The sequence below is a fragment of the Zymoseptoria tritici genome, chromosome 12 (genome assembly GCF_000219625.1).
Source record: "Zymoseptoria tritici IPO323 chromosome 12, whole genome shotgun sequence".
Classification (NCBI taxonomy): domain Eukaryota; kingdom Fungi; phylum Ascomycota; class Dothideomycetes; order Mycosphaerellales; family Mycosphaerellaceae; genus Zymoseptoria; species Zymoseptoria tritici.
Genome location: NC_018207.1, coordinates 940,079 through 966,926, shown reverse-complemented (window position 1 = coordinate 966,926; position 26,848 = coordinate 940,079). Strand labels below are relative to the sequence as shown.

Genomic DNA, 26,848 nt, shown 5'->3' with positions numbered 1-26,848 from the left:
AGGCGTACCATCGATTTCGAATCTCTTGGAGACGGCCGATCAGCAGAGTAGAGTTCGTGTGCCTCCACCACCACCTCCTCCTCCACCAGCAGTACCAGAGTCGCGCAACTATGGCAGTGGTGACGACACGCACGCAGATATCATGCGACGCCATGAGGAGAGAATGGAGGCACTTCATCGACGGCAACAACAGCTTCGTCGGCAGCGGGATACATTCGACGCGCAGCAAAGACAGCGGGATCGCATGGTAGCGGATTTAGGAATTACTGAGGAAGCTTTGAGGGACCATTTCGAAAACAATCCTCCTCCATTCCGGAGGGAACCGGACGGGCCTGTGGTGGATGGTCCTGTGGACGACCCAGCAGTCAATCCGAGGGAGCCCTTGCAGATCATTCGTTCGCCCGAGGAGTGGCCAACGGACGACGGCCGAGATGGTGCTTTATCCAGACGCAATACGCTGCCGACACCTCCGTTGGATACTTCCGGACCCGAGGATGTTTCTGTACCACGCGGAGAGAGGAGGTCGCATCCGCTGAGTAACTCCTGGCGAGCAGGATCTCCTGTCAATGGCCTGGGCGACCGCAATCGCAGTCCAACACCTGGCGACGCCTGGGAGATTATGCGTGCGGGCATCACGCCAGATGAGACATTACCAAGTGCTGAGAGCAGTTTTGCAAGCGCGGCTGCGAGTCGGTCTTTCAACGCTTCGAGAAATAATACTCAGACTACGGACCAGACTTCCGCTACGTTGAATTCCGGGCGGCGACGGTCGAATGCGGAGGCAGTAGACGATTCAGCATCATCTATGGACGAGGACGATTTGGAGTGCTTGCCCATGGAGGACGCTACCGAGTTGGCTAGGACCGAATCGCTAGCAGAGGAAATGTGGTACCTGGAAATGCGCTCTCCAGAAGGTCGCGAACGAATTGCCCGTCACGAGGCCGCACGAGACTCAGAAGGAAACCGCTTTGCTCTGGCCAGCGAACCAGTGCGCATTGACATTGGCTTCCGCCTGATCGAAGAGGCCATCGAGACCGAAGAAGGTCGTCAACGCGTTCTTCAACTCCGACGGCCCGAGACAATCAATGTAGACGTGGGTGCCGTTCTCCGCCACATGCTCTCCGTCTCACGACAAATCCGTAATCGTAACGTCCGCCGCCACAATCGTCCGGATCATATCCCACGCACTATCATTGGCGGGCAACAACAACAGCAGGACCTCGACGATACGCCCTCTCCACAACCCGAACGCTACAGCGAATCCACTCGCTCCACAGTCCGCGCCACCTCTCGCGACGTCCACGCTTACTTCACCCGCCACCGCGCCCAGTCTCAGACCTCTCCCACCTCACCTCCACCTGAATACACGCCTGAGGATCAAGAGTCTACGCCGGGCACAAGAGCCAACGCCGCGTGGCACCGAGCACAAGCCGCCGAAATGCAGCGACATATCGCCGGCGGGCTCCGCCGTCGAAATCGATATGATGAAGATGGAGAAGTCACCGAGGTCGAAACCTCCCGCGATGCTCCGATCCCGCATCCCGTTAGCCCACCCAGCACGCGGAGCGAGCGAGATGTCTCGGATGCGCTGCTGACGGGTGATGTTCAGGATTTGGATAGTATGCGACGGATTATTGAACGATTGGCGCAGAGGGATGATGTGCCTGAGGAGTGGTGGATGTCGATGGGGTTGAATTTGTCGCGGACGAGGCCTCGGACGAGAGATGGGGAGACGAGGAGAGTGGTAGGTGAGGCAGGGACGGAGTCGAGGGTTCGCAGTGGGAGGGTGGAGAGAAGGGGTGGTGGGGTTGCAGCTGGGTCGAGGCTGTGATTGTGATTGAGTGGAAGGATTCCTGGGCGGGAGGGTTGTATCATTATGAGAAGCTCTGGCTTGGTGATGTGTTTATGAAGCGGGAAGGCTTGACGGTGCTGGGAATTGTGTACCTTACCTTACCTTCTGACAGGGGCGATGAAACGAATAACGAATGGACTATTGGATAATGAAAAGCATCATTCCAAAGACTTTCGCTCCCTCCATTCGCGATCTTTGTGGCACTGTAGCCCGTAATCAATGGTCGTGGAACATGCCCTTCTATTGAGCTGTCCATTCGTCTTGCTTGCGGAAAGAAGGCCGCCTGCGATCGCCATACCAGCCAGGGTGATGCTTGCATCAACCAGGCGGTTTGGTATGGCTTGAATCACATCACCTCGACTGTCGACAAGGCTACATTACTCTTACACATACCTCATTCACAAAGCCGAACATGTACAGTGCATGTATTCGCTCCGACCATCGGCCGTCTCCAGCCGTGATATGCAGTGTCAGCCGTGCATTCCCCGCAAAAGGATTTACTGTGGAGGCGAGAAAAGTCGCACAGACGAACGAATTATATGGTCCACAGCTGGGAGATCGGCGAGTTCGGCTACGAAATGCGGTATGGACAAGCGAATTTCTTCTCTCAAGGGACCGACTCGACTCGACCCAAGTCGACTTCATGTTCTCTGATCTTGGTAGGGCGCTGAACTCAAGTCTTTCCTTCATCACTTCTTCCTACTTCTATCCCATACTATTCCTACGGCGGTGAACGACGACCCATCTCACGACCGCCAAGCATACAGTGACCTCACCTGAGTCACCTCACCATGCGCTCCCCGTTCAAGTCAAAGGGCGTCTCGCCTCCATCTTCCGTCGACCAAGAACATAAGCAATACCAGAACTACCCAGGCGCGAACGATGCATACCCCGTCACTGGAACTCCAGGCTACGCCGACGATGACTTCCACCCCGGCGAAGTCATCTGTCCACCCAACACCACAGAGCGGAAACTCCTCATGAAAATCGACTTGCATATCATACCCGTGTTGTGTATCTTATACCTCCTCGCCTTTCTCGGTACGGCTCCCACACAACCCCATGGCCTATATACCAACAAAACCCTCGACTGACAATACCGAACAGACAGAGTGAACATCTCCAACGCCAACGTCTTCGGCCTCTCCGCCGACCTCGGCCTCGAAGGAAACCAATACAACACCGCGCTGGTCATCTTCTTCGTGCCCTATGTGTTGCTGGAAATTCCCTCGAATATTTTGTTGAAGAAATTCAAGCCGCATGTGTGGTTGAGTGCGAATATGTTCATGTTTGGCGTGGTGACGTTGGCGCAGGGGTTTGTTACTAGTTATGGGGGGTTGTTGACTACGAGGTATGTTTATTGTCTTAAGGGAGGGATGTTGAGATGTGACGTGGAAGCGACTGGGGAGCTGATCAGCAACAGATTCTTCCTCGGCGTCTTTGAGACAGGCATGTTCCCAGGCTGCTTCTACCTCATCGGCATGTGGTATCGCAGACATGAAGGTACGTCCTTGATGGAGACGAGATCTGGCGTTTATCTCAGGATCTTCTAAACTTCACGCATCAAGCCCTCTCCTCCTAGCACAGCTAACTCCCCTCCTCTCCTCCCAGCCCAAAAACGCTACACCTTCTTCTTCTCCTCCACAACCCTAGCCGGCGCCTTCGGCGGCCTCCTCGCCGCCGCAATCGGCAAACTCGACGGCAAAGCCGGCATCCGCGACTGGTCCTGGGTCTTCATCCTCGAAGGCCTCCTCACCTCCCTCGTCGCCATCCTCTTCTTCTTCCTCATCCCCTCCTTCCCCGAACAAGCCACCTGGCTCACCCCCGCCGAAAAACACTTCGTCGCCGCCCGCCTCCGGATCGACCAAGGCAAGTCCGCCCTCGAACGCTCCATCACCGGCGCCGACGTCGGCAGGGTCTTCAAAGACTACAAAGTCGTCGTCGCGGGGTTCATGTACTTCGGCCTCATCGTTCCCGCGTACTCGTATGCGTACTTTGCTCCGGGGATTATTCAGACGTATGGGTATGGCAAGATTCAGACGCAGTTGCATTCGGTGCCGCCTTGGGCGGCGGCGTTTGGGTTTGCGATGGTTCTGGCGACGGTTTCGGATGCGGCGAAACATCGGTTTGCGTTTGCCGTGTTTAGTATTTGTGTTGGGATTACGGGGTTTGGCATCCTCATCACCGTGCATGATGACAATAACCTGCAATATGGCGCCCTCTTCCTCGTGACGTGCGGCGTCTACGCAGCCATGCCCATCATCGTCTGCTGGTTCAACATGAACCTCGGCGGACACCACCGTCGTTCCGTCGGGTCGGCATGGCAAGTCGGCGTAAGTTCCTCGTGCCCCCCACTCCCCTCCCCACCTCACCTCCACTAACACATCCCCCCTCAGTTCGGCAACATCGGCGGCATCATTGCCGTCTACGCTTTCCTTCCCAAAGACAAACCAAACTACACCCCCGGTTTCAGCATCTGCATCGCCTTTACGATCTTGTCGATTCTGGCGTGTATTGTTTATGGGATTGGGTGTTGGACGCAGAATCGACAGAGGGAGAGGAGTGTGACGGATTTGAATTTGACGGAGAGCGAGGTGACGGAGTTGGGGGATTTGGCGCCGGGGTATCGATATTTGTTGTAGTGGGGTTGGGGGGGATGGGTTTGGAGGGTTCTGGGCAAAAGCTGGTGCTATGAGAGGCAGAATTGGAGGTAAATGGTTGGATACGTGAGTGACAGAGGACAGGAGTCAAATGATACAGATTATGAATGTCTGCATCATTCTTGGACGTCTCAAAGAATGTGTATCACTTCCCAGATTGCCTCCAGATCCACTCCCGTCCTATGTACAATCCACAACGAAACGCCCTGCCGCCCATACATACATATCTACACCTCATCACCTCACACCCACCATCCCCTCACCTCCTCTCCAACAGCACCTCCAACCCCTCCTGCCTCACCGCCCAACTATTCACCACCTTCCACTCCCTCCCCTCATCCTCCAGTCTCATCTTATACCTACAAAGAATCGCCGGCACAACTTTACTCAACTCCAAAATCGCAATATTCCTCCCCAAACACGTCCTCTTCCCCGCTCCGAAACTGAGTAAATGACTTTCCATATACCTCGTCCTCTCCGCATCCCCATCGATCCAGCGGCTTGGATTCCATTCCTTTGCATCGGAGCCGAAAATTCGAGTGTCGCGGTGGAGAACCCAGGGGTTGACACCTATGACTGTGTTGGGAGGGAAGAATGTGCCGTTGATGGTTATACCTGCAGCGGGCACGATTCGTTCGAGAGGAAGAGCGAGCGCGGGGTTGAGTCTTAACGACTCTTTGACTACAGCGGAGAGGTAGGGAAGGGGTTGGACTTCGGACCAGGTCGGGAGGGGGAGAGTCAAGTTCCCCGCTTCATGCGCGGCGTCGAGTTCGGTCATCAAGGTGGTGAGGGTTGAAGGGTGACGGAGGAGGTGGTAGAATAAAGCGCGCACGGTGGAGGCGATGGTGTCGGAGCCGGCGTTGATGTTCATGAAGAGGTAGGCGAGGAGGGTGTTTTCGGTGACGATTTCCGGTTGAGTTTCGTGTAGGGTGAGGAAGCGGGAGAGGAAGTCGGGTTTGGAGGGGAGGGTGGTGTGGAGGACTTTGGCGGCGAGGGACGGGTCGGTGATGCCCAGGTCGGTGGGAGGGGGTGTGTCTTCATTGTCGTCGAGACGTTCTTGAAGGCGGCGCTGGCCGAACGCTATGATTGGATTGACAGGCGACTTGAGGAACAGCGCTTGAAAGTAAGGATGCTTGTAAATCAAGTCCAACCAAGGCATCTGCCCGAGCGACGAACAACGATCGAAATTCCTCGCGACGTTGGCGGCGATGTTCTCCACGTCCTCCCCCTTTTCGAGGAATCCCAGGCGTTTGGAGAGGGTGAGTTCGCCGATTACGTCAAAGGCGTACCATTGCAGCCAGGTGCCGAGATCGCAGACGGCGCCGGTGGAGGCGAATTGGGAGTCGAGACGGGAGAGGAAGACGGCGGTGGTGGAGTCGATGAGGGGCTCGAATTCGACGAGGGTGGAGAGGGAGTAGGCGTTGGCGATGGGGCGTTTCATGGTGGCGTGGTGGGCTTCGTCGGTGGTGAAGACGAGGGAGGCGGTGCGTTTGCCGTTGACGACGTTTTGCCAGACGGTGTAGAAGTCGGATTTGGTCTGAGGAGGAGGTTGTGTGAGAGTTGTGTGGGTTGAGGTGGTTGATCGTTTTGATCGGTTGTAATGACTTACCGCCTTGACGTTGATGCCGTATATCAAGGGAATGACATCCGGACGACTGATGCTCACGCAGTTGGGCCCAATACGGACAAAGTCGCCATATTCTTCGTGCAACTTGAGATATGTCTCGTGGGAGTTCCGCTTGCCGACGACTCTGAATCGCCAGTAGTCGGTGAATTTGGCATAGAACGGTCCTGGAATGTCGGAAAGAGTTGTATACCCCAGGACGATTGATCCGCCAACAACGATGATCAGGATTGTGGGCAGGGCGCCGTATATGAGAGCTTCAAAGGCACCGTAGAGCGCTGTGAGGATCATCTTGCTAGCGAGAAGGATTGAGATCAAGATGAGGGCATTGAGAAGGGCAAGGAGATGTATAGAGAAGATACTTGAGCCTGTTGTATATCTTTATATGCATTCCAGCCGACATGTGATCGCTTGGCGACGGACTACGAGTGAAGTCAGATCTCCACTTCTATGAAGGGAAAGAGAGGATGAGGTCGAGAAATCTCACATCTCATTGGTCACAAGCAAAAGTCCAGCGGAATGCTTTCCGCTCTATCATTTTCAACTCTAAAAAGAATTCCATGAGACGACAAGGGACATATCCGGCTGTGCATATCCAACTTGCACGATACAATACAACATGGCGAAGGTATCAACGCCTTTCGTATCGACGTTGCAGTCCGCACCACACGAATTCCTCCAACCCTCCCTGCCACTCTACACCGACGCCATCGCATATCTCAAAAACTTCCTCGATCCACTCGCGAAAGATGTCAGTGCCGAACAACAACAACGACTGAAAGAGTCGCGGAAGAAGAGGAAGCGAGGAGATATCGGTGGAGATGAAGATGTCTTGCGCTTGAAGCAATTACATACAGATGGATTTGCGGTGGAGCAGGTCTGGGAACAGGCGAGGAGGGTGATTGATGCTGCGAGAGAGGAGGCGGAGAGGGAGCTTGAGACGTTGGAGGTTGAGAGCGAGAGTGATGGAGAGGATGATGTGGTGACAAATGGCAAGAAGGTTAAATTCGCGGACGAAGAGTCTGCTGAGGAGGAGGATGACGAGGATCTGGGTGTGGAAGGCGTGGACTATGAGATTGAGGGTGTGGATGATGGCGATGAGGTCTACGACGAGGATGAGGATAGTGATGAGGATGCGCTGGATGGCGAGGACGAGGAGATGCACGACGACTTTGACGACATGGAGGAGGAGGAAGACTTCGACGATGAAGAACCCGCAGCGGAACTGGTCACGGATAAATTCGGCCTCAACGACGGCTTCTTCTCCATCGACGACTTCAACAAGCAATCTGAGTTCCTCGAACAGCAAGACGCGCAAGGCGACAACGATGGAGCCGCTAGTGATGAAGAAGACGTCGACTGGGATGCTGATCCACTCGGACAAGGCGCATCAGCCGCACTGACGAATGGCTCTGCATCGAAAGCGGGCGCCGAGGACTCGGCAGAAGAAGACGACGAAGACGGCCCAACATTCGGCGACCCAGACGCTCTCAGCGAGGACGACGCCTCAGACCTTGACGGAGGCGAAATGGACGGCCTCGGAAGCATGGGCAATACCAACGAAGTCATGTACAAAGACTTCTTCGCACCACCCGCGCAGAAGAAAAAGAAGGCCAACAAAAAGGGCAGACCTCATCCTCACAATTTTCCCTCTAAGGCACCGATCGAAGCAGATGATGGTCAAGACCTCACCCGCACAATGGAAGCCGTCCACCGCGACCTCTTCGAAGACGAAGCTTCTGAAGAAGAACCCGACGAAGAAGACGCCCAACAAATCGACCCCTCTAACCCCCTGAACCGCCGCTCCGCTCACGAACGCCGCCGTGCCGCCCTCGCCGAAGAAATCCGCAAACTCGAAGCCGCCAACGTCGCCAAACGCGAATGGACTCTCAGTGGAGAAGCCCGCGCCGCCGACCGTCCCGTCAACTCCCTCCTCGAACAAGACCTGGACTTCGAACGCACAGGGAAACCCATCCCCGTCATCACCGCCGAAATCTCGGAATCCATCGAAGAACTCATCAAACGCCGCATCCTCGCCTTCGACTTCCAGGACATTCCCCGTCGTCGACCAGACGACCTCGCCACAGGTGACGGCACGCGCAGGGGAAGACAAAAATTCGAACTCGACGACTCGAAGAGCAAAAAAGGTCTCGCGGAGGAGTACGAAGAAGAACATCTCCGCCTCACCGATCCGAATTACACTTCCGCCGCAGACGACAAAACCGCGAAAGAAGAGAAAGAAATCACCGCTCTCTGGCGGGAAGTCTCCTCTCAACTAGACAGCTTATCATCCTGGTCCTTCCGCCCCAAAGCCCCCGCTCCAACCCTCGACATCCGCGTCGACGCACCCGTCGTCACGCTCGAAGACGCGCGGCCAAGTGCAGGTGGCGACGTCGCGGGCGCCAGCCAACTCGCGCCGCAGGAAGTTTACCGTGCGGGTGAGGGGGTGAAGAATGAGAGGGGAGAGGTGGTTGGTAAGTCGGGACTACCGGCTGGGAGGGAGGAACTATCTCGCGACGAGAGGAAGAGGAGAAGGAGGAGGGAGAAGGAGAGGGGGAGGAAGGCGTTGGGTAATGTTGGTAAGGACGGGGAAAGTGGAGAGGGCAAGGGGAAGAAGGAGAGGAAGGAGGTCGTGGGTGAGTTGAAGAGGGGTGGGGTGAAAGTTATTGGGAAGAAGGGCGAGATGAGGGATGTGGAAGGACGAGAGGTGAGGGAGAGTGGGAAGGGGCAGGGGGCGGCAAGGTTTATGTTGTAGATATTGTTGATAGGAGTGGGAATATCTGTGGAGATTCATATGCATTGCCTCTTTGGCATTGCAGGAACAGCCAACTGTACAAGCGCGTTTTTCTTCACATTCCTTGTCTCCCACTGCTCTACCGTTCATAGGAGATCAATCCGCCCAGCCACATCGCCTCCGTCACCCACCCCATCTCAACGTCCACCACCCCCTCACATCCGTCACTTCAAAATCAAGCCCTCTCTCCCTCGCCTCCCCCTCCGCCCCCATCCCATCCATTCCTCCCTCCATTCAACACCAAGCGTGATTCCTCCTCTCATCCCTCACAACCGGATCGGGATCATTTGCCCAAGCGTCATGCGTACACTACCAACAATCAGCTCGAACTCCCTTCAATACAAGTGCCTCCATAAGCTTCATTCACGACGAAGTAAACCGAGGGAGAGAGAGGTAGCAAACCGCCTCTCCTAGACAAAACTTCTCGCGGGAATTCGAGCCTGCTGAGGAAGACTTACCCCATTCCCTCCTTTTCTTTGACAGGGAGTGCCCTACATTCGCGACGAGAACCTTTGGCAAATACGGGGGGAAGTAAGGAGCGGGGGAGGAGGCGAGGTCGTACCTCCCAACATGGCTGCGAACCCCAGTACTTATCTGTGTCTTCGCCTTTGCAATACCCATCGTCGTGGTTGGGGTTGTAGCAGTAGAACCAGGCGAGGGAGGAAGAGGCTAAGGAGAGTAGGAGGAGGAGATGGGAGAGGTTCATCTTGCTGGAAGTTTGGAACGAATCGATTTGGGAATTGGAATAATCGCTGGATGTCTCTTCTGGGGAGAAGAAGTGAGAAAATACGCGGCGGCGAGACTGGTTTATCTGGCTCAATCGCGGCGCTCAGAGACGACGACGGCAAGGTCTAGGTGCTGTGCTCGTCCGAATAAGCAAGGACGTGATGCAAGTCGGAACATGGTTCAATGTATAGGACGTCTCGGGTGATGGCTACTTAGGCATCTGTCTCCGGTCAAAACCGGTGGATGTCTGATCGTTTTTGTTGCTTATGCCTTTTGTGACTTGATACTCAAGCCAAGGAAAAAGGTGGGCATCAAAAGATGCAGACAGTACCTCAGCAGTGGTATTGCAACACGCAGCAATGTCTCGACTTCGGAATTCGCGGGTCTACCTCGGAGCGCGAATTCGAGAAGAGAAGGCAGTGTTAGCCTGCTAGGTCTCTTCTCGTCGGCAATTCGCAGACTTCCAGATTGTTTCTTCCAGCCTGCAAGCTTAGTCCACAGCCATTGCAGACAGCTAGCTCTGCGATTGCTTGGACGTGAGCTTCGCCTTGCTTCGCTATGCGTGTTTTCTGATCCGCAGTTCCATCTCCAGTCGACCAGTCGACGACAGCTAGGAAGCTAGGGAGCGGACCCACATACTCGCCATCTTCTCTTCAGCTTGAAGCCACCGTTCAGGCGCGGCGAGAGGAAGGCTTCTCCAGAAACGATGAGGCCTGGACAGGGTTGCGGATGAGGAAGTGAGCATGACTCCCTCATCCGAACCTCTATCCCCTGTTAATCGGCCACCAGCACAGCTGGGCGGGAGGTAGTCGGCAGACCCATGAACTCGCGATCCTGACTCCGGAAGAATGCCCTTCTGACCAGCGTACAAGTGCCGTCCAGGCGCAACGGGAAGAAGGGCTTTGACCAGAAATGGTCGGCCTGGAGAGGGATGCTGATGAGGGAGAGAGCGTGGCCGGAGTGTATTCCATGGACGGTGTAGGGAGCGGTCTGGCTGCTCGCGCCCCTTCGTTTGGGGCAGTGCGTAGCTGTAGCAGTAGCCGTATTCGTGACCGTCACCGTGACTGTGCAGCATCAGGCAATAGTATCGCATGCCGTGCAAATATGCACGGCGGTGCCGTTCTCGCCAAAGGAGTTGCTGTCCATCTTCCAAGCTCACGATTGTTCCAGCATGTCCACATCGTCTCATAACTGCATATCATCCTCATCGTCATCGTAACTGTTCTGGTACCCATTCCCCTCCAACCCGTCCCTCTCCTCCATCATCCCCTCCCTTCTCGCCTCCTCCCGACTGCGATTAATCTTCCTCAACCCATCCACCACTCCTCCCACAAAACCCCTGACCTCCGCAACCTCAAGCGCTCCCACGCCATTCAACTTCACCGCCCCTCCAGCATCCAACACAGCAAAACCTTTCCGAAGTTTACTCATCCTCACCTCCCTCAAGTCCCGCACGAGTCGTCTTACTTGATCTCCATCCTCAAAGTCCTCCGCCGCATGCGTGAGGAGTAGATGCGCGACTTCCAGCCAGTGGAACGGAAGGGCGTTGTCCTGCGCTTTTGACGTGCATGCGTCTTTAACGAATGGTGGTGACAATTCGAGGGTGGACGATTCAAGGTATGGGTCGTCTGGTAATGAGGCGACAGAGCGTGGAGCGGGGAGTGTAGGCGACGGAGCGAGTACACCGGCGAGATCGGGCGAGGTTTCGAATTCGAGCAGGGCGGTGAGGGAGTCGAGGGTCAGCCAGGGTGGAGGGGAGATGTTGGCGCGATTTTGGCGTTTGAGGAGGAGGGCGAGCCAGAGGGGGAGAGTGGTTGGGAAGGGTGGAGTGAGGGTGTTTGTGGGGCCCTGTATTGAGAGGAGATAGTCAGTATGTCGAGTTTAAGTAGAGGAATACGAAGGCGCATTTCTTACACCGAGAAGTTCCAGCGAGTCGAGACGTTGGCGGGGGATGATCGTTACGAGTTCCATTTCGCAGAGGAAGCCGACTTCGTTGGGTGTTAGGCCTGGTGGGAGTGGGAGAGCCATGGCGGGCGGCGGTGGTGAGGAAGGGCGGGACGGTGAGGTTGTTGTTCAATGCATGACTTTGGTGTGTAGAAGTGGGAAATACCTAGACTAAGATCCGCTTGGGAAGACGCGTTGGAAACAGGTGGAGCGCGTGGGCGGACTCAAGTCCGATGGAATGTCTCCTTTCGGCAGTTGCATTTCTTTCTCTCGAGACATCACGTTGTGCACTCCATATCGACGACAAGATCCAGGAGAAGTCGTCCAACATAGCGAGAGAGACACAAGATAATATGGCCGCTCCCATAGCGGCCCTCCTGGCACCTCTTTCCCTCTGGTTCAACGCCGTCAACAACACCGTGCCGGAACCATATCTCGTACGTCTCAAACAACACTCCCAGTATGACCACGGAAACTCACATCCCCCCTAGGACGAAGTCTTCCACATCCGCCAGGCACAACACTACTGCCTCTCTCACTGGGACATCTGGGACCCTAAAATCACGACTCCTCCCGGCCTCTACCTCCTCTCCTACGCCCTCCAACCACTCATCGGTTGCTCCATCCCGGCCTTGCGATTTCTGAACGTCATTTGCCTTTTCGCTCTTCTTTTGGTCGTCCGCGCGACTTACACCGTGCGGAGAAGGACGAACCATGAGCGGGGTCGAGTAAGCAGTGTCCTAGCCACGCATAGTGCATTGAACATCGTGCTCTTCCCGCCGCTGTTCTTCTTCTCTGCGCTGTACTACACTGATGTGGCGTCCACTTTGTCGGTCGTGGTATTTTACTGGTACTTCCTCAAATGTCTGCCGCAGGAGAAACTCTCGTTTGGAAGGATGGTGGTGCAAACGGTGTTGGGATTGCTGAGTTTGACGTTTCGCCAGACGAACATTTTTTGGGTGGCGGTCATGCCTGCGATCTTGACTACCGTTGTGGAACTGGATCAGGGCCATAAAGTGGTCAAGGAGTCGATGTATCGACGAGCAGAAGGATTTGGCGACTCAATGATGAGCTTGGCAAGGACGAGTTGGAAAATGGGCGTGGTCTACGATCCTCCAGTGAGAGACGCTTTCTTCGAGGGTACGCATCCCATCCACACGGCCCATCGCACCAGCTAACACTCATCCCCAGACTACATTCGCACCCTCCTCTCCCTCTCCGTCTGCTTCCTCCGAACCCTCACCCGCCCGCCTCACCTCCTCTCCATCCTCCGTGCCCTCCTCCCCTCCATCCTCCTCCTCTCTTCCTTCCTCACCTTCATCCTCCTCAACGGCTCCGTCGTCCTAGGCGACAAATCGAACCACGTCGCGACCCCTAACATCCCTCAACTCCTCTACCACCAGACCTTCACCGCCTTCTTCGCCTGGCCACTCCTCCTCCCTCAATTTCTGCTCGTCCCTTTGACCCTGCTCTCTCACCTCACCCTCCCCTTCTGCCGAATCGAACCTCTTCTCATCTTCCGCCGGCGAAATCTCCTTCCACGACTAAGCTTATTCGTGGCTTTCACCGCCCTCGCCATGGTGATTGTCTACGCCAACACAACCATCCATCCTTTCCTCCTCGCCGACAACCGACACTACTACTTCTACATCTTCCGCCTCATCATGCGACCATGGTGGGTGCGCTACGCTCTCTGTCCGGTTTACATCCTCTGCGGTTGGGCAGTGATACATACCCGCGGCACACCACTCCCCATACAACCAACCACGTCATCTCCTGGACGATCTCAACCCTCCCAGCAGGAGAAGAAACAGGAGGCCACCGAACCCATGGCACAATCCGCCCCCTCCATCGCGCGAACAAGATCAATCTCCCTCCCCACCGGTACCACCCCGCCCACAATCTCCTTCGCCCTAACCCTACTCTTCACCACCGCTCTCACACTCTGCACGGCTCCCCTCGTCGAACCGAGGTATTGTATCGTGCCGTACATTTTCTGGAGGATGCATGTGCCTTTATCATCACCCAGCCTTACTCACGAGAGCGCTATCATGCGCAGCCAAGGGAAGGAAGGCAAGATGAGTTGGGCGGAGGTGTTGAGGGAGTATGACTGGAGAGTTGTGGTGGAAACGGTATGGTTACTTGCTGTGAACGCGGTGACAGGATGGGTGTTTTTGAACAAAGGGTTCGCGTGGCCGCAGGAACCGGGAATGGTGCAGAGGTTTATGTGGTGAGAACCAAAGCTCAACAGACAGCGTAGAAACAGGAAAAGAAACATAAGTTCAAAGTGGGACGATCATTCGAGTCGCTAAGTGTCGAGAAGAGAGAAGACGTCGCAGATAGATGAACCGACTACACACAACGGTTGCCACAACATCCCGCACTCCACCATCCCCTGAAGCGCAGAAGTGCAGCCAGTCCTCTACGACTCCATGACTGCAAATGAGACCTTTGCAGTCAACAGATCCGCGGCCACCACTACTCGCTCTTCACATATTAAGACTCGACATTCGACCGCCAGGGAATTCTAGTCACAGCATACCACCGCCTTCCCTCGCACGACTTTCACACCAAAACAATGCCATCCATCTCGACTCTCGAGTCAAGAACCTTTTCCCACCCCTAGTCGGCAAGGACAAGGACCAGCGCACCAACAGCAAGCATCACCAACGCTAAATCGACTTTCGTCACGGAGGAAGTGGCATCGAGCCTCCGGCCCCCGATGCCAGATGGAGGGCTGATATGCACGGGTTTGTGATCTCCGTACTCCCATCACAGGGTATAAATCTAATAGTTACCGTTAGGGCCCCTTGGCAAGGAAAAACTCTCTTCCCCTCTTTCCCGCCATGGGTCGCGAAAATGTCACATCGACATCTCGGCGCGGAACCATCTCCCGACTCACACTTCGTCTTGACTTGCTTGCTTGGAGAAGTGAATTCGCAGGCGTTTCCTGGTCTGGATTTACGGGTGTGTGCTGGGCTGGAGGGTTTGAGCATGGAGTTCCATGTTAGACTTTCGTGGACAGTAAGGATCGTGGAGTTTTCTCGGCGAGAAGTGCGTTAGTATAACTTGGCGGCTGACATACATGCTAGAGGGATATACGCGCTAGCGGCGACTAGTGATGCGGTTTGTTGATGACTCAATGATGAGTCGTAGAGTGCGAGTCGAGGTGTAGGGCGAGATTCTGAGAATAGATCTGAAGACGGATGCAGGAGGGAGTGGGATGTACAAAGATGAGGAGGGCGATTGTTTTGAAGTTGAACTAGGTTTGGCATCATGCTTGTTGTTCAACAGTCGAGGCTCGGCTGGCGCTTGGATTGCTTGTTTGGACGATGGTGACTGGCAGTGAAATCGATGTTTTGCCGTCCCGCTTTGTAGAGATACTGCTCAACGTGAGAAGTGGCAGCTTGATCGGAACCATTCCTCCAGCCGCTGTCAAGCCTTCCATATCATCCCAACTTGACGATCTCGACAAATTAGAGTACATGAAAGCACAGTGTCATGCGGCGAGACCTCCGCTGTTGCTAAATTTGGCGGCAGCAAGGTACGATGCGCCGGCATGCGCCGGCTATCACCATCGGCTCTCTGACCGCAACGCCATGTAACCTCATCCCCTGCGAAGGCCAGGTCAGGATGCGGCTCGTCGCTTGGCCATGCAGCATGCTGCAGGGCATCGGTAGGATGATTGACTATTGTTTCAACCCCACGTAAACTCTCTTCACGGCAAGCGCCGGCGTCTGGAGATACGCTTCGCATGGGCCGGGATCTCAACGCAGCTGGGGTCTGGATCATGCTGGTTCTTGGTGCAGAAAGCAAGCGCGCGTGTGGACGGGCCAGAGGTTTGTAATCCTGGCGCCACAGCAGCTTCGGACTGTTTGGAGGCTCGAGGCGCGCTGTCGAGACTCGACAAAGGATGTTCCCGGGATTTCGAACGCTTCTGCTCTATGCCTCGCATTCAATGTGCACGGGACCATACTCGCTGATCGGTCAACCCATCTCAGACCAAGCCTCAAGCCTCAGCAACCTTCTCCCGAATGACCACCTCTGGCATCTTGATCCCCGGCTGACCTTCCACCGTCGGCCAGGGCTTCTTCAACGCATCCTGAATGCTCACGATGGAGTACTTCGGCCCCGGCACCGCACCACTGACAACCACAATCCCATTCTCGCGATCCACCATCATGACCTTCAAATTTTGTACTGTATGTCTCTCGCCTCCCATGCGTCCTGCCATCTTCTTTCCTGGCAGAACTCGAGATCCACTACCCTGACTGGCACCAGCCGAGCCCATGGCACGATGCGTCAGCGAATTACCGTGCGAAGCAGGCTGTCCGGAGAAACCCCATCGCTTCATTCCACCCGCGAAACCCATTCCTCGTGTTGTCGCTCGTGCATCGATGAATTGTCCCGGCTGGAAGAGATCTGCTGTGATGACGCTGCCCACTTCTGCTAGCCCAGCTTCATTTTTCACCCTGAACTCTGCAACATGTCTCTTGATCGGCACACCTTGTGCAGCGAAATGTCCTCGTTCAGGTCTTGTGACGTTTCTTGCTTCTTTCGTGCCACAGCCAACCTGCACTGCCCAGTACCCGTGTACAGGCCGTAGCTTGTGTGAGATGACTTGACATCTGTCGAGTTGAAGGACCGTGCAGGCTTCTCGTTTGGCAGTTGTAGGGTCGTAGATGGCTGTCATTCCTTTCTTGATCGCGAGAGCGCCAGTACGGAGAGGAAATGAGGCCTCCTTGCGGTCGAAAGCGGCTGTTTGAGAGGCTGATAGGACGGGTAGTGATGGCGCATGGTTGAAGCGGGAGGGCTTTTTGACGGGTAGGATGGAGCGTATTGAACGGGTCTGTTGGATCGGGATGGAGAGAGATGGGCAGAGGAAGCGCGGAGGGGTGGCAAAGAGCCGGGTGGATGGTCGCGGAGGCATTGTGGTGGTGATGAGTGTGATGGTAAATGTTCGTTCAATGGTGTCGTCGTGCTTGAGGAAGGAGGAAGTTGCGGAGCGGATGGTCCCGTCCTCCGGCCTGACGCATTGAGCAAGCGCAGCCGAGACCTTCCCTCTGCAATAACATCCACTGCAATAACATCGCACTTGGCCTTACGAAGGGTCAGAAAATGGATCCCACGTCGTGCATGAGCCTCATACGAGGCTTGCGATCTTGTCGTCGCGACTTTCAGTCGGATAAGAGCAAGCCCGATGCGAGGAGCACGTCGCTGCAAGATCATCATTCAATGGACCATCATGAATGTGGAGATTTCGCAGACGATGCCTCTAGACGCTCATGATGCCAGACTACAACCCAACGGAACTGGTATAGATACGTACTGGCCTTCCAAAGCACGACGAAAGGTAGGGATACTCACTTACAGAACTTCTCTGCCTCGCGCGCAACGGACCACTTTCACAGCTTTCCTCGATATCTACCCGAGCTATCGAGCGCCTCCAGCGATCATAGACCGACTTCTGCTCACTTTCTCTGCCCGGTCTTTGGTCTCGGTATCCAGACCCGTCACCGCTGACTCTCGAATTCGCTCCATCACTAACTGCGATGATATGCTCGCCAGGATCAACACCAAAGACCTACTCATATCTACGACTCGACACCCGGCCCGGACGACATGATATGCTCAAGGATACAAACGCGGCTACAGCGCCGCCGCGCCGTGAGACCACCTCCAACGCACTTCGCCAGAAACGGAACATGCATCGCCTGCACACCCGACGACGTCTCTCGCTTCTGCAGCCCAATCCCTTGCTTCGGGGAGCTCGCGCGCTCAGCGGAAGGCTTGTGTTAGAACTCGCGGCGCAGAGGCCCGCTGGGCTGGCATGGATCAGGATCCTGCGCTGATTCATCAAGTGTGACATCTTGCTCGCTCCCTTCCGGAGGGAGAGATGCTCAGGCGAACGTGCAAGCAAGGGGTTGGGGAGGTGGTACATTTATTATTTGTATATACAGTTGTAGGCCCGGAAGTCTGGTAGAGTGGGATATACGACTCGCGCACTTGCGATTGAATGAAGTTTTGCTTGCTATCGTCTTCAAGACTTGGGATCTAGTAAAGCTGCTCGCCTTGCAGCAAACTCTTCCAACTCAAATCCAACTCAAATCCAGCAAAACTCCAACACCTTTACAGATAACAAGCTCTCACAAGTTTACATTCGTATCCAACAACCCAAAGCAGAATACGGTCGACGTTGGACAAAACGAAACGGCACGGGGCGGGGCACACGGGAGAGGCGAAAGGGAAGGATTCAGATCCACTCGACTAAAAGAGTCAGCAAAAGCTGTTCGGTCGGCTAACCTACCTCCGGCGCGTGTGGGCGTTTAGCGCGGATGAGAGATCGGATGATTGAGGGGTTTGAAAAAGCATCAGGATCCCGGAGAGATGTAGAGAACATGTTGAATTCACGAGGAGGCTGATTGAAACGACTCTCGCTCTCGAAAAACCGTTGGACAGTGCTGTCGAGAAAGAGAAAGAGAGGTTCTGCCGCCCCTTAGCCGCGCTGACAGAAAAGACGCTTACGGTACGTGCCTGCCCGCCCCGCGTGCACATGCTTACGACCGGAAGGTTACACTTCCTGTGAGGTGACCAGCATTTCCGCTTGCACGCGCGAGTGAACGAACGCATTATTTGCGAGGGCCGGTGCGATGCATCGCCTGTATATCTACCGCTCTGCAAACTCGACCTTTCACACTCTCGCCGTGCAACGGTCAGAGCCAAGATTTTAAGCGCGAGAATTACCTCACGACTCACGAGGGATCGACACGCGTGGCGTGTTCGCCATATGTGGTATTGGAGCGCATTCCATCTGGAGCTTGTCTCACTTTCATCTCCTTGGATAAATTTCGGCATTGTCGTCGAGGTCTAACTGCCGGCGCATATTTGGCCTGCAGAAGCTCCTTCATGTGGAGCATGGGCATCCATCGTAATTTTGAGACGGATTGAGCATTTGCAGTTTATACTTCCGCCGCAGCAGCCTCGACAATACAAATATACAACAGTCCAAGCTTCCAGCAGTGAGCAAAGGCTTCACTCTGCGACAAAAGACATCAAGACATCGGCACATCGCGACCGTCGGCCTCAATAAATTCCAAGCCTTTTCAACCCAGCTAGTCTGGACTCCGGGCTGGTCGATGCCACATTCGATTTGGGAGGGATCAGTCAACAGACGGCACGCCCCCGCTCCGTCAAACTCTCAAGATCCTGTGGCTGTTCGAGCGAGTGATGTTCATGTTGGCGACTTGCACGACTGATTGGCTCTTTGGCGCGATGAACGGAACGGTACTGTGTGGGACGGTTTGGCTGTAGCAAGACGCCATAAGCGCTGCGGACGCAAAGGGAGGGCCCAATGGCGGGTGCAGAAGGAGCTCCGTGCAGCAGAGCGGGTGGCAGCCCCGAACCTTTTTTTCTCTTGCAGACGGCGGCTAGCTCATGGGCTAGTATGGGAGGGGAGGGTTTATGCTCCATGGATGTTGAGCACGATGTTTATTCACGTTCAGTGTACGTGTACAATAGAATAACATTCTCCATCCTCTTCTCAACATCACTCGGCGCATGCCCCATAATAATAGGACTGTCGACAACAGCACTGCCCGGCCTGTTCGTATCGTATCTTTAGCCTGGTCTGCATAAGGTCTTCCCCCCTCCCACGGCTGGGCTGCAAACTCACCTCCCCGCACTACTACAACTCCCCTTGTCCGCTACCTAGACCCGGACAACTTCGGTGTCACGTCGCCATCCCGCGCTCTGCACCTGCACCTGCACCTGCACCTGCACCTGCGCCCGCCACGCGCGCTTGCTCTTGCTTGTCCGTGCCGTCTCGATTGCCTTCCCTCTCCCGACCTCGTCTTGTACATCCATCTGCGACATTCCTCGGACCCGGCGGGAATCGATCCGGGCGACGACGACGGATCGCCACCGCAGTGTAACACAATCGACATCTCCTCTGCATTCCTCAACACCGCCGCCGCCCATTCTGGCCCCCACGCATCGCGCTTGATACATCGTTGCACAGCGGACTCGAACCGATCCCTCGGAATCCCCGTGCCTCAGTAAATCAATGCTCTAGCGATCTATGATACAATATCGTCCACGGCCCGATCAGACCGGTGCACGTGTCAATTCTCCAATGCGAACTGCCGTTCACTCCATGATATCAGAGACTGCGGGCAATGGAACGCACTCGACTTCGAGCTCACAGATACACCCGCCGGGAGCTTCTCCACCATACCCACATGGTCGGCCGGCGACTCCAAACTCGTCCAAACCGCACGACGTGACCTCCGATCAGGGAGTCATGTATAAAATCGTGCCTTCTCCTTCTGGCTTCACCGCGGTCAATGGCGAGACACCTCGATACTCTTCTTTTAGACCGGACGATTCGGCAAGGCATATTCCCAACGCATCCCAGGTGACGACATCGGAATCTACGCCTTCTGCAAATCAGGCGACGCACAATTGGCGGCCTCAGTATCAACCACCCGCCGATGTCTCGAGAACTTCCAACAATCCTCCAGCAGACAATTCCAACACTAACAAGCGCAAGCGAGAAGAAGCCGGCGCTGCAGAAAGCCGAGAACAGCAGCCTCCACAGACAGACGCTCCCAAAACACAGTGCTCAAGAATCACTCCACCACCTGAAAAGACGTCAACACGAGAGACGGCACCACGAGCGTACGGTCGCGAGCCTTCTCCAGTCTACAGAAAGGATCGTGGAGCTCCGCCACCTCGCGCCGAACCAGAAATCAGCGCGGCTCTGGCAGAGTCTCTACAACGTTCATTGGAAGCCGCAGACTCATCAAATCGAAAAGAACCATCCCCAGAACGGAGCGCCAGTCCAGAAGATAGCCCTCCGTACGACCGACAGAACTCGCAGACCAACGAGGATGTCAACAGCATCAACTTGGACGGCACGAAACGACGCAAACGCAACTTCACCCATCGAACCAAGACGGGTTGTCACACTTGCCGCCAGCGGAAGAAGAAATGTGACGAGACGAAGCCAATCTGCTTGAATTGTCAGCGTGGTACCTTTGAATGCGGCGGCTATGGTCCCAAACCACCCGCAGGCGCCAAATTAAGCGCGCGCCAAAATACTCCTATCAAACCATACGAGCCATCTCACGGTCCTACCCAATACCTCTATACCCAACCGCCGCCTGCCGTCAACAGCACCTACGAAGAGCCTCGCCGTCCGATCCGCCCGCCGTTTGAGAACATCATCACTCCGAACAATGTCGACAACTATCCACGTGCGCCACGATCCGAACCTCCCCGAACTCACCACTACTCTCACCCTTCATACCCGACAGAACCTCGCCCTCCACCCTCCCGCGACTCATATCCTCCACGATCCTACCCCGAACCTCCTCCTCCTCCGTTCGCCGCCAAACATGGCCTCCCTCCACCCGTCGACCACGTCGGTCTAACACCCCTTCAGGTCTACCCACCGCCCGCGCCGCCGACACATCAACCCTCTCCAACCGCATCCGCCTCCTGGAATCCTTCTCACTACCGCCATCCCTCCCACACCAGCCTCCCACCTCAATCACACCCACTACCCGGACCACCGCAACACCACCAACCACCACCTCCGCCTCCACCCTCCGCGCCTCTCTCCCTCCCTCCCCCCGCTCCACGAAGCCACTACTCCTCCTCCCTCTCCTCTCACTCCCTCACCCACCGAACGACTCCAACTCCACGGCGAGGCCTGACCTACCTCTCCAACGGCACCAAAACCCCCCAAGCCCGCCTCCTCACCGGCGAAGCCGTCGCATACTTCATCGACGACTCCCTTTTACGGGACCGCATCTCCTGCAAACGCGCGCTAGAATCCTACAATGACGCCTGCACAGCCCGCTCGATGGCCAGTCCCGCTGAACAAAGTCGACTATTCGGCACGATCCTCCATCCGAGCGCGAGGTCAGGATCAGGAGAAATTGGCAGTGACGGATGGAACGGAGGTGCGGCAGGAGGAGTCGGACGAATGAATGGACCACAAGGCAGCAGTGGCCGTCGCAGCGTCGTCCTCGCGCCTTTCCGCTGCGAACTCGGCTACAACATCCATCTCGGCGACAACGTGGTTGTGGACAACGGGTGTTACTTCCAAGATGCCGCGGAAATATACCTCGGGAATGGAGTGATTGTGGGAGCGGACTGTAAATTTTACACATTGGAGGACTTGTCGGCATCCAGTAGTGGTGGCAATTCCGGCGGCGGAAACACGATCGGCGGGACGCCAGGACAGGAAGGACCGCAAGGGTTGTTTCGAGCTGGCGCGATTCGGTTGGAAGACCACTGCGTTGTGGGAGGAAACGTGACTATCCTCCCGTTCCGGACGATCGGCAAGGGAGCGAGGGTCGTGGCGGGATCGGTCGTTACGAGGGATGTCAGGCCGGGAACCGTTGTGGCTGGGAATCCCGCGCAAGAGGTGAGGAGTGAGGAGAAGAAGGGTGTGGAAGAGGAGAATGCGAGGATGTTGGAGGGGATGCAGAGTGGATTTCGAGGAAGAGGGGGTGGGTATGGTGAGGTTTGAATGGAAAGAGGCGGGATGAGCGAGAGACAAGGAGGAGATGCAAGGGGTGTTTTGGAAGGAGAGGGATTTTTTCGTGCTAAGAGGGAGAAATTGAGCGTGTGTGTGTCTATATGATGTCTATACGATGATCAAGACCTGTCCGATACGAATTTGTGCAGTCATTTTTCAAGTGGTGGTGCGAATCGTGCGGCGTTGATCTGGTAAGTGGGATTTGAGAGCGACTTTGCGTTTGTGCGACGATGTTTGCTGTGCCGAATTGGTGGAGTCTTTTGGTAGTTCGTAGGCACAGTGCTGTTGGCAACGTCCCGCGAGACTTGGAGAAAGGAGGTAGGCAACGTAGGCAGCGTTAGGTAGCGTTGGCAATGTAGCAGGTTTGTTGGCAACGGCGTAGCGGATCTGTTGGCAACGTAGTGAACTCGACTCGTGGGTGATGGGGATGAAAGCCGTGGGCAATGTAGGCGATGTTGATGACGTAGGGAATGTTGGCAACGTAGGGAATGTAGGCGACATAGCAATGGACGTCGGCAAACGTAGCAAATGTCGTTAGCAACGTGGGGAATAGCGTTGGCAACGTAGCGAACCGCGTTGGCAAAGTCGGGTAGAACTATAGCAGCGTAGGCGATGTTAAGAAAGGGTTTAGGCAACGTAGGCAACAAGGCAATAGACCTTGGACATAGCGAATAATATTGCCAACAGAGCGAATGACGTTGACATTGTAGAGAATGATGTTACCAACGAAGGGAATGGCGTTGGCAACGTGTAGAGACCACAAAGGCAACGTAGGCAACGTATCGATTGGCGTTGGCAACGAAACGAAGTTGGCATCGAAGGGAATGGCGTTGCCAACGTGGAGAATCAGTAGCCAACATTGCGAGCCGATCGTAGGCAACACAAATGCAATCTCCTTGAAAACGAAGTAGGCACCGTAGGCTTCCTCACCTACTAGTTTTATAGAAGCCGAAAGCGGAAGCTTAAACATGCTGCTCGCTCCGTGCTGTAACCGATGCCATCTCACTCTTCCTCGCTCCACGCCCCTCATTGTTCCACCCCGCCACCACCACCACTACCCCCGCCCATCTCCACCGGCGGCTTGACCTGGCCCAACCCCAACCTCGCCCTCAATCCCAAGTACAGCTCATAAACCCTCAACTTGGCCGCCACCTTGCCATACCTAAACGCCGCCATGCCCAGTCTCGCCCAGTTCCCCGGCCACCACAAACTCCCCATCTTCCTCACTTCTTCCACGCGCTCCTCCCATACGCAATGCGCCGCGTACTTGGCCAGAATCATGAAACTCCTCATCGGGCCTTGAGTCGTGTGAAGATTCTCGTCTAGCGAGCGGGTGAGGTCGTTCGTTTTGAGAATCAGGAGGATAACGCGTGGTACCCTTGCGAGTAAGCCGACGAGTTTCTCGATCAAGTCTTGTCCCAGCGCGTCCGAGATATTGCGCTGTTCATCGGGCGAGTTGCGGTCGGACACGATGTTAGATGTCACAACGGAGAAGTCGCGGCCGGTAATAGCGGAGGCGAAGATGGGGAAGTCGTCGTCGCCGATACCCGCAATTTCGTAGGCATATTTGCGCATCTCCGGGATGTCGGTGTCTAGAACCGCGAGCCACATGTGTGCGTATGCGCGGCGGAGGTGGAGGGGGATGTCACGGTATAAGCCGTGGTCGTAAAGAATGATGTCGAAGTTTTGGCGGCCTTTACGGGAGGGATTGAGGCGGATAGCCATGTTACCTCCGTGTGGATCGCAGTGGAGAGGGGCGTTATTGCCAAAGATCATCTCGTTGAAGATTCGAGCTAACGCGGCGGAGACTTCATCGCGGGAGATGTCATTTGCGTCGAGGTATTCGAGGTCATCGGGGCGGTGGCCGGTTATGTACTCCATGACGAGGAGACGGCGTTCGGCCCAGAGGACTGAAGGGACGATCAGGGGATGGGAGGGGAGATGAGAGAAATATTCTTTTGTGCGGCGGGCGTTTTTGGCTTCTTCTCGGAAGTCGAGCTCCATGGGTAGAGAGACTTCGAGCTCCTCGCTGAGCCAGGTGAGGTCGTATTCTGGGAACCAGTATTTGAGTGCTTGGAAGCTGAAGCGTGTGAGCCACATGTCGAGACTAGCCCACTCGTCGAGTGAGGGGTGTTGCACTTTGACGGCAACTCTCTCGCCCGTCTCGCGGACGCGAGCAAGATGGACTTGAGCAAGACTGGCAGCTCCGATCGGTTCTGCTGGAAATTCCGAGAAGTAGTCCTCGAGCGATTTGCCCGTGTCCTTCTTGACCATTGCTTCGATGGAGGAATAGCTGGAGACCGGGCATTTATCCTGCAGGGGTATGAATGTCTCGCACCATTCCGACGGAAGCAAGTAATTCAAGCTGGTCAAATGCTGGCCCAGCTTAATAAAGATGCTGCCATTCTTCTCCATAACCTTCAACGTTCGTTCCGCACATCGTTTATGCACCACTGACAGGTCTTTCTCGTATTGTGGGTCATCCCAATCGGCTCGCTTCAAGATCTTGATGTAGCTGTTGGCCGTGTCAGTCCCGATCACGGAATCTTGTCCTTCTGGTGCCATTACTCACTCCCTAATGTTCAGTGCCAAACATACTCCCACCCTTCCACACCTCTCTCCAGCGATGTACACATGTCTCGCCGCCGGACTGAATGCCAGCGCTCCCATTCCAACCAGAAATACCACTGTCACTCCAATCGCAACCCTTCTCTTTTCCTGTGGGTTCAATGTCCTGACCCGTTGCCTCCACGTCTTTCCCGCGTGCTCGGCGTTCCTCCATGCTTTGGTCGTTGAATATTGCCTCAACCCTTCAAGTCTCCTCTGCTTCGCCAGTCCCTGTGCTGACCAGTCTGTTCGCGAACATTGTCGACATATCCAACTCGCATTGCTCTGCCGTAGACTCGAAGTCGGGAACGCCGCAAAGGAGGGAGGAAATGCCGTCCGAAGAAGGAGCGGCGAGGGTTTCAGTATCATCGCATCGTGTGTTGATTTATAATTCGATTTCAAGGAGAAGCCAACGGATTGTATGCGACATGCCGAGTTCGAGCTATTGAAGGAAGAAGTTGTGATCGCGAAAACAAAAGGAATGATGTCGAGACAGACGCCAAAAGCCTAATTGGAGATGACGCGGGCCGTCGCGTGAGATCGGAAGCTGGTACGAGAATGAGCGACATGTTGAGTGAGCAAAATATCAACGGCCGTAGCAGCACGAAAAGGAAGACATCGTATTTGGCTTTCTCATTGCAGCATTGCAGCATCTGATCTATCGCTAGGTCGAGCCTTTTCAGGCCCAGCAGACAAAGACAGTCTGCAGTCTACAGTCCGCTGTTCGCCTTGACTCAACGTTCAGGCTTGCATTTCCGCATCCTCGTCCGGTATGCGCTTCTCCGTATCGTGTGGCAGGAGCAGTGTTGCCTTTCGGCAGCAAGAAAACCTCTCAAGCCGTTGGTATGCCGGCCAAAGCACATGTTGTTGCCACACGGAGTAGTCGATCCTCCCTCCTCTCATTGCATCGGACCCTTCTCAAATGCAGGCTTGTCATTTGCCATAGGTGGGGAGCCCTCGTTGCAAATACTGCATGCTCCATAGCCAGAGAACCGAGGTGCCGCCCGATCTTCATACTTTTCCCGCGTTCCTTTCACACCCACAGCGCCATCGCTAAATCCAGAAAGCAAACCATCCCGCCCGTTCCTCAAGCCTTCGTGATTTTCGTGTCGTCTTGCTGCGTCTCCCACAGCCTCTACGGCGCCGGGTTATCCTTCACCACCGACTTGATGCGCTTCTCATACTGCGCGCGATCCTTCTTGAACAGGTTGTAGGCCTCCGCTTGCGCCGGGGAGTCCGGGTTGACCTCGTCCAACAGCATCTGAATGCCCAGCAATATTTCCTTGATCGTGATCGCGGGCTTCCAGCCTTCTTCTTCGTTGAGGATGCTGAGGCAGACGGTGCCGGATGGGTAGACGTTTGGGTGGAAGAGTGGAGGCGTGAATTTGCACTTTGGTGGTTTCGTGGGGTACTCTGTTGATGGCGAACCGTGGTTAGCGGAGAGCGAGGGTGATACAAATTGACCATGTTTACCATCCGGAAAGATCACTTCGAGTTTGAAGAGTCCGCCCTCCCAGATAGTCTTGTCTTTGCCTGGAATCGCACAGTCCCAGCGTTTGAGGTCGAGGGCGCCTTGTGGTGTCTTCATTGGCCTTGCGACGAATCCGAAAGGATGGTCCTTTCGCCATTGCTTGCTGTGTGTTTGTCAGTAAGATGTCATCACTTGCATGCGAATGTGTCCAGCACGTACCGCTCCTCCTGTAATCGCGCGGTGGTCAACGACATGTTGGCTAGGCGTGATGTGTTGATGTGGTAGGTTTTGTAAAAGGCAAGAGTGCTTCAGGGAGGTGCCGCGGCTTATGTAGTCCTGTCGAGGGAGAAAGTGTTGAAGCGAGTGAATGAAGGAGATGTCAAGTCGCACAATTCTGGAAGCGTTTGTTGTCTGTCTCGTGACTGGCGCCTGCATAAACATGTGACAGAACATCTTAAGCGGAAGGCGCACTGGTCTAGAAGTCTGAGGAGGCCTTTGATTGGTCGAAGCATGCCGAGGCGGCTCATATCCTCCAAAAGCCGGTCGTCAAGAGTCCAGAGTCCACTTCTTGTGATCTTACCTCGCCTGCTCACTTCGACTTCACTTCAACTTCACTAGTGCTAT

At 55.1% G+C, this 26,848-nt stretch overlaps 9 protein-coding genes across 9 annotated transcripts; 4 read left to right on the top strand and 5 right to left on the bottom strand.

Moving 5' to 3' along the window:
- Window positions 1–2,643: 2,643 nt before the first annotated feature.
- Window positions 2,644–4,494, top strand: MYCGRDRAFT_50651 (uncharacterized protein; the record flags this gene model as incomplete). The annotated part of the gene is made up of 5 exons (XM_003848066.1): window positions 2,644–2,893; window positions 2,960–3,203; window positions 3,276–3,355; window positions 3,464–4,185; window positions 4,249–4,494. 5 exons carry the CDS (start codon window positions 2,644–2,646, stop codon window positions 4,492–4,494), a joined length of 1,542 nt encoding a protein of 513 aa, XP_003848114.1.
- A 277-nt stretch (window positions 4,495–4,771) lies between these two features.
- On the bottom strand, window positions 4,772–6,427 carry CYP-26 (putative P450 monooxygenase; the record flags this gene model as incomplete). Its single annotated transcript, XM_003847926.1, has 2 exons — window positions 4,772–6,049; window positions 6,122–6,427. The coding sequence occupies 2 exons, from the start codon at window positions 6,425–6,427 to the stop codon at window positions 4,772–4,774; spliced, it is 1,584 nt and encodes a 527-aa protein (XP_003847974.1).
- A 328-nt stretch (window positions 6,428–6,755) lies between these two features.
- Window positions 6,756–8,891, top strand: MYCGRDRAFT_50480 (uncharacterized protein; the record flags this gene model as incomplete). Its single annotated transcript, XM_003848067.1, has 1 exon — window positions 6,756–8,891. The coding sequence occupies one exon, from the start codon at window positions 6,756–6,758 to the stop codon at window positions 8,889–8,891; it is 2,136 nt and encodes a 711-aa protein (XP_003848115.1).
- A 1,950-nt stretch (window positions 8,892–10,841) lies between these two features.
- Window positions 10,842–11,728, bottom strand: MYCGRDRAFT_77501 (uncharacterized protein; the record flags this gene model as incomplete). The annotated part of the gene is made up of 2 exons (XM_003847925.1): window positions 10,842–11,504; window positions 11,571–11,728. The coding sequence occupies 2 exons, from the start codon at window positions 11,682–11,684 to the stop codon at window positions 10,842–10,844; spliced, it is 777 nt and encodes a 258-aa protein (XP_003847973.1).
- Window positions 11,729–11,953: 225 nt separating this feature from the next.
- Window positions 11,954–13,834, top strand: MYCGRDRAFT_50788 (uncharacterized protein; the record flags this gene model as incomplete). The annotated part of the gene is made up of 4 exons (XM_003848068.1): window positions 11,954–12,037; window positions 12,092–12,247; window positions 12,320–12,740; window positions 12,792–13,834. 4 exons carry the CDS (start codon window positions 11,954–11,956, stop codon window positions 13,832–13,834), a joined length of 1,704 nt encoding a protein of 567 aa, XP_003848116.1.
- Window positions 13,835–15,416: 1,582 nt separating this feature from the next.
- On the bottom strand, window positions 15,417–16,533 carry MYCGRDRAFT_77496 (mitochondrial 54S ribosomal protein YmL9; the record flags this gene model as incomplete). Its single annotated transcript, XM_003847924.1, has 1 exon — window positions 15,417–16,533. The coding sequence occupies one exon, from the start codon at window positions 16,528–16,530 to the stop codon at window positions 15,610–15,612; it is 921 nt and encodes a 306-aa protein (XP_003847972.1).
- A 4,854-nt stretch (window positions 16,534–21,387) lies between these two features.
- Window positions 21,388–22,137, top strand: MYCGRDRAFT_50246 (uncharacterized protein; the record flags this gene model as incomplete). Its single annotated transcript, XM_003848069.1, has 2 exons — window positions 21,388–21,799; window positions 21,845–22,137. Coding segments are annotated over 2 exons (705 nt in total), but the record flags the coding sequence as incomplete, so codon positions are not given.
- A 1,035-nt stretch (window positions 22,138–23,172) lies between these two features.
- Window positions 23,173–25,179, bottom strand: MYCGRDRAFT_77495 (uncharacterized protein; the record flags this gene model as incomplete). The annotated part of the gene is made up of 2 exons (XM_003847923.1): window positions 23,173–24,661; window positions 24,719–25,179. 2 exons carry the CDS (start codon window positions 25,120–25,122, stop codon window positions 23,173–23,175), a joined length of 1,893 nt encoding a protein of 630 aa, XP_003847971.1.
- A 433-nt stretch (window positions 25,180–25,612) lies between these two features.
- On the bottom strand, window positions 25,613–26,557 carry MYCGRDRAFT_77491 (SUMO-conjugating enzyme; the record flags this gene model as incomplete). The annotated part of the gene is made up of 3 exons (XM_003847922.1): window positions 25,613–26,166; window positions 26,227–26,387; window positions 26,444–26,557. 3 exons carry the CDS (start codon window positions 26,476–26,478, stop codon window positions 25,889–25,891), a joined length of 474 nt encoding a protein of 157 aa, XP_003847970.1.
- Window positions 26,558–26,848: the final 291 nt, after the last annotated feature.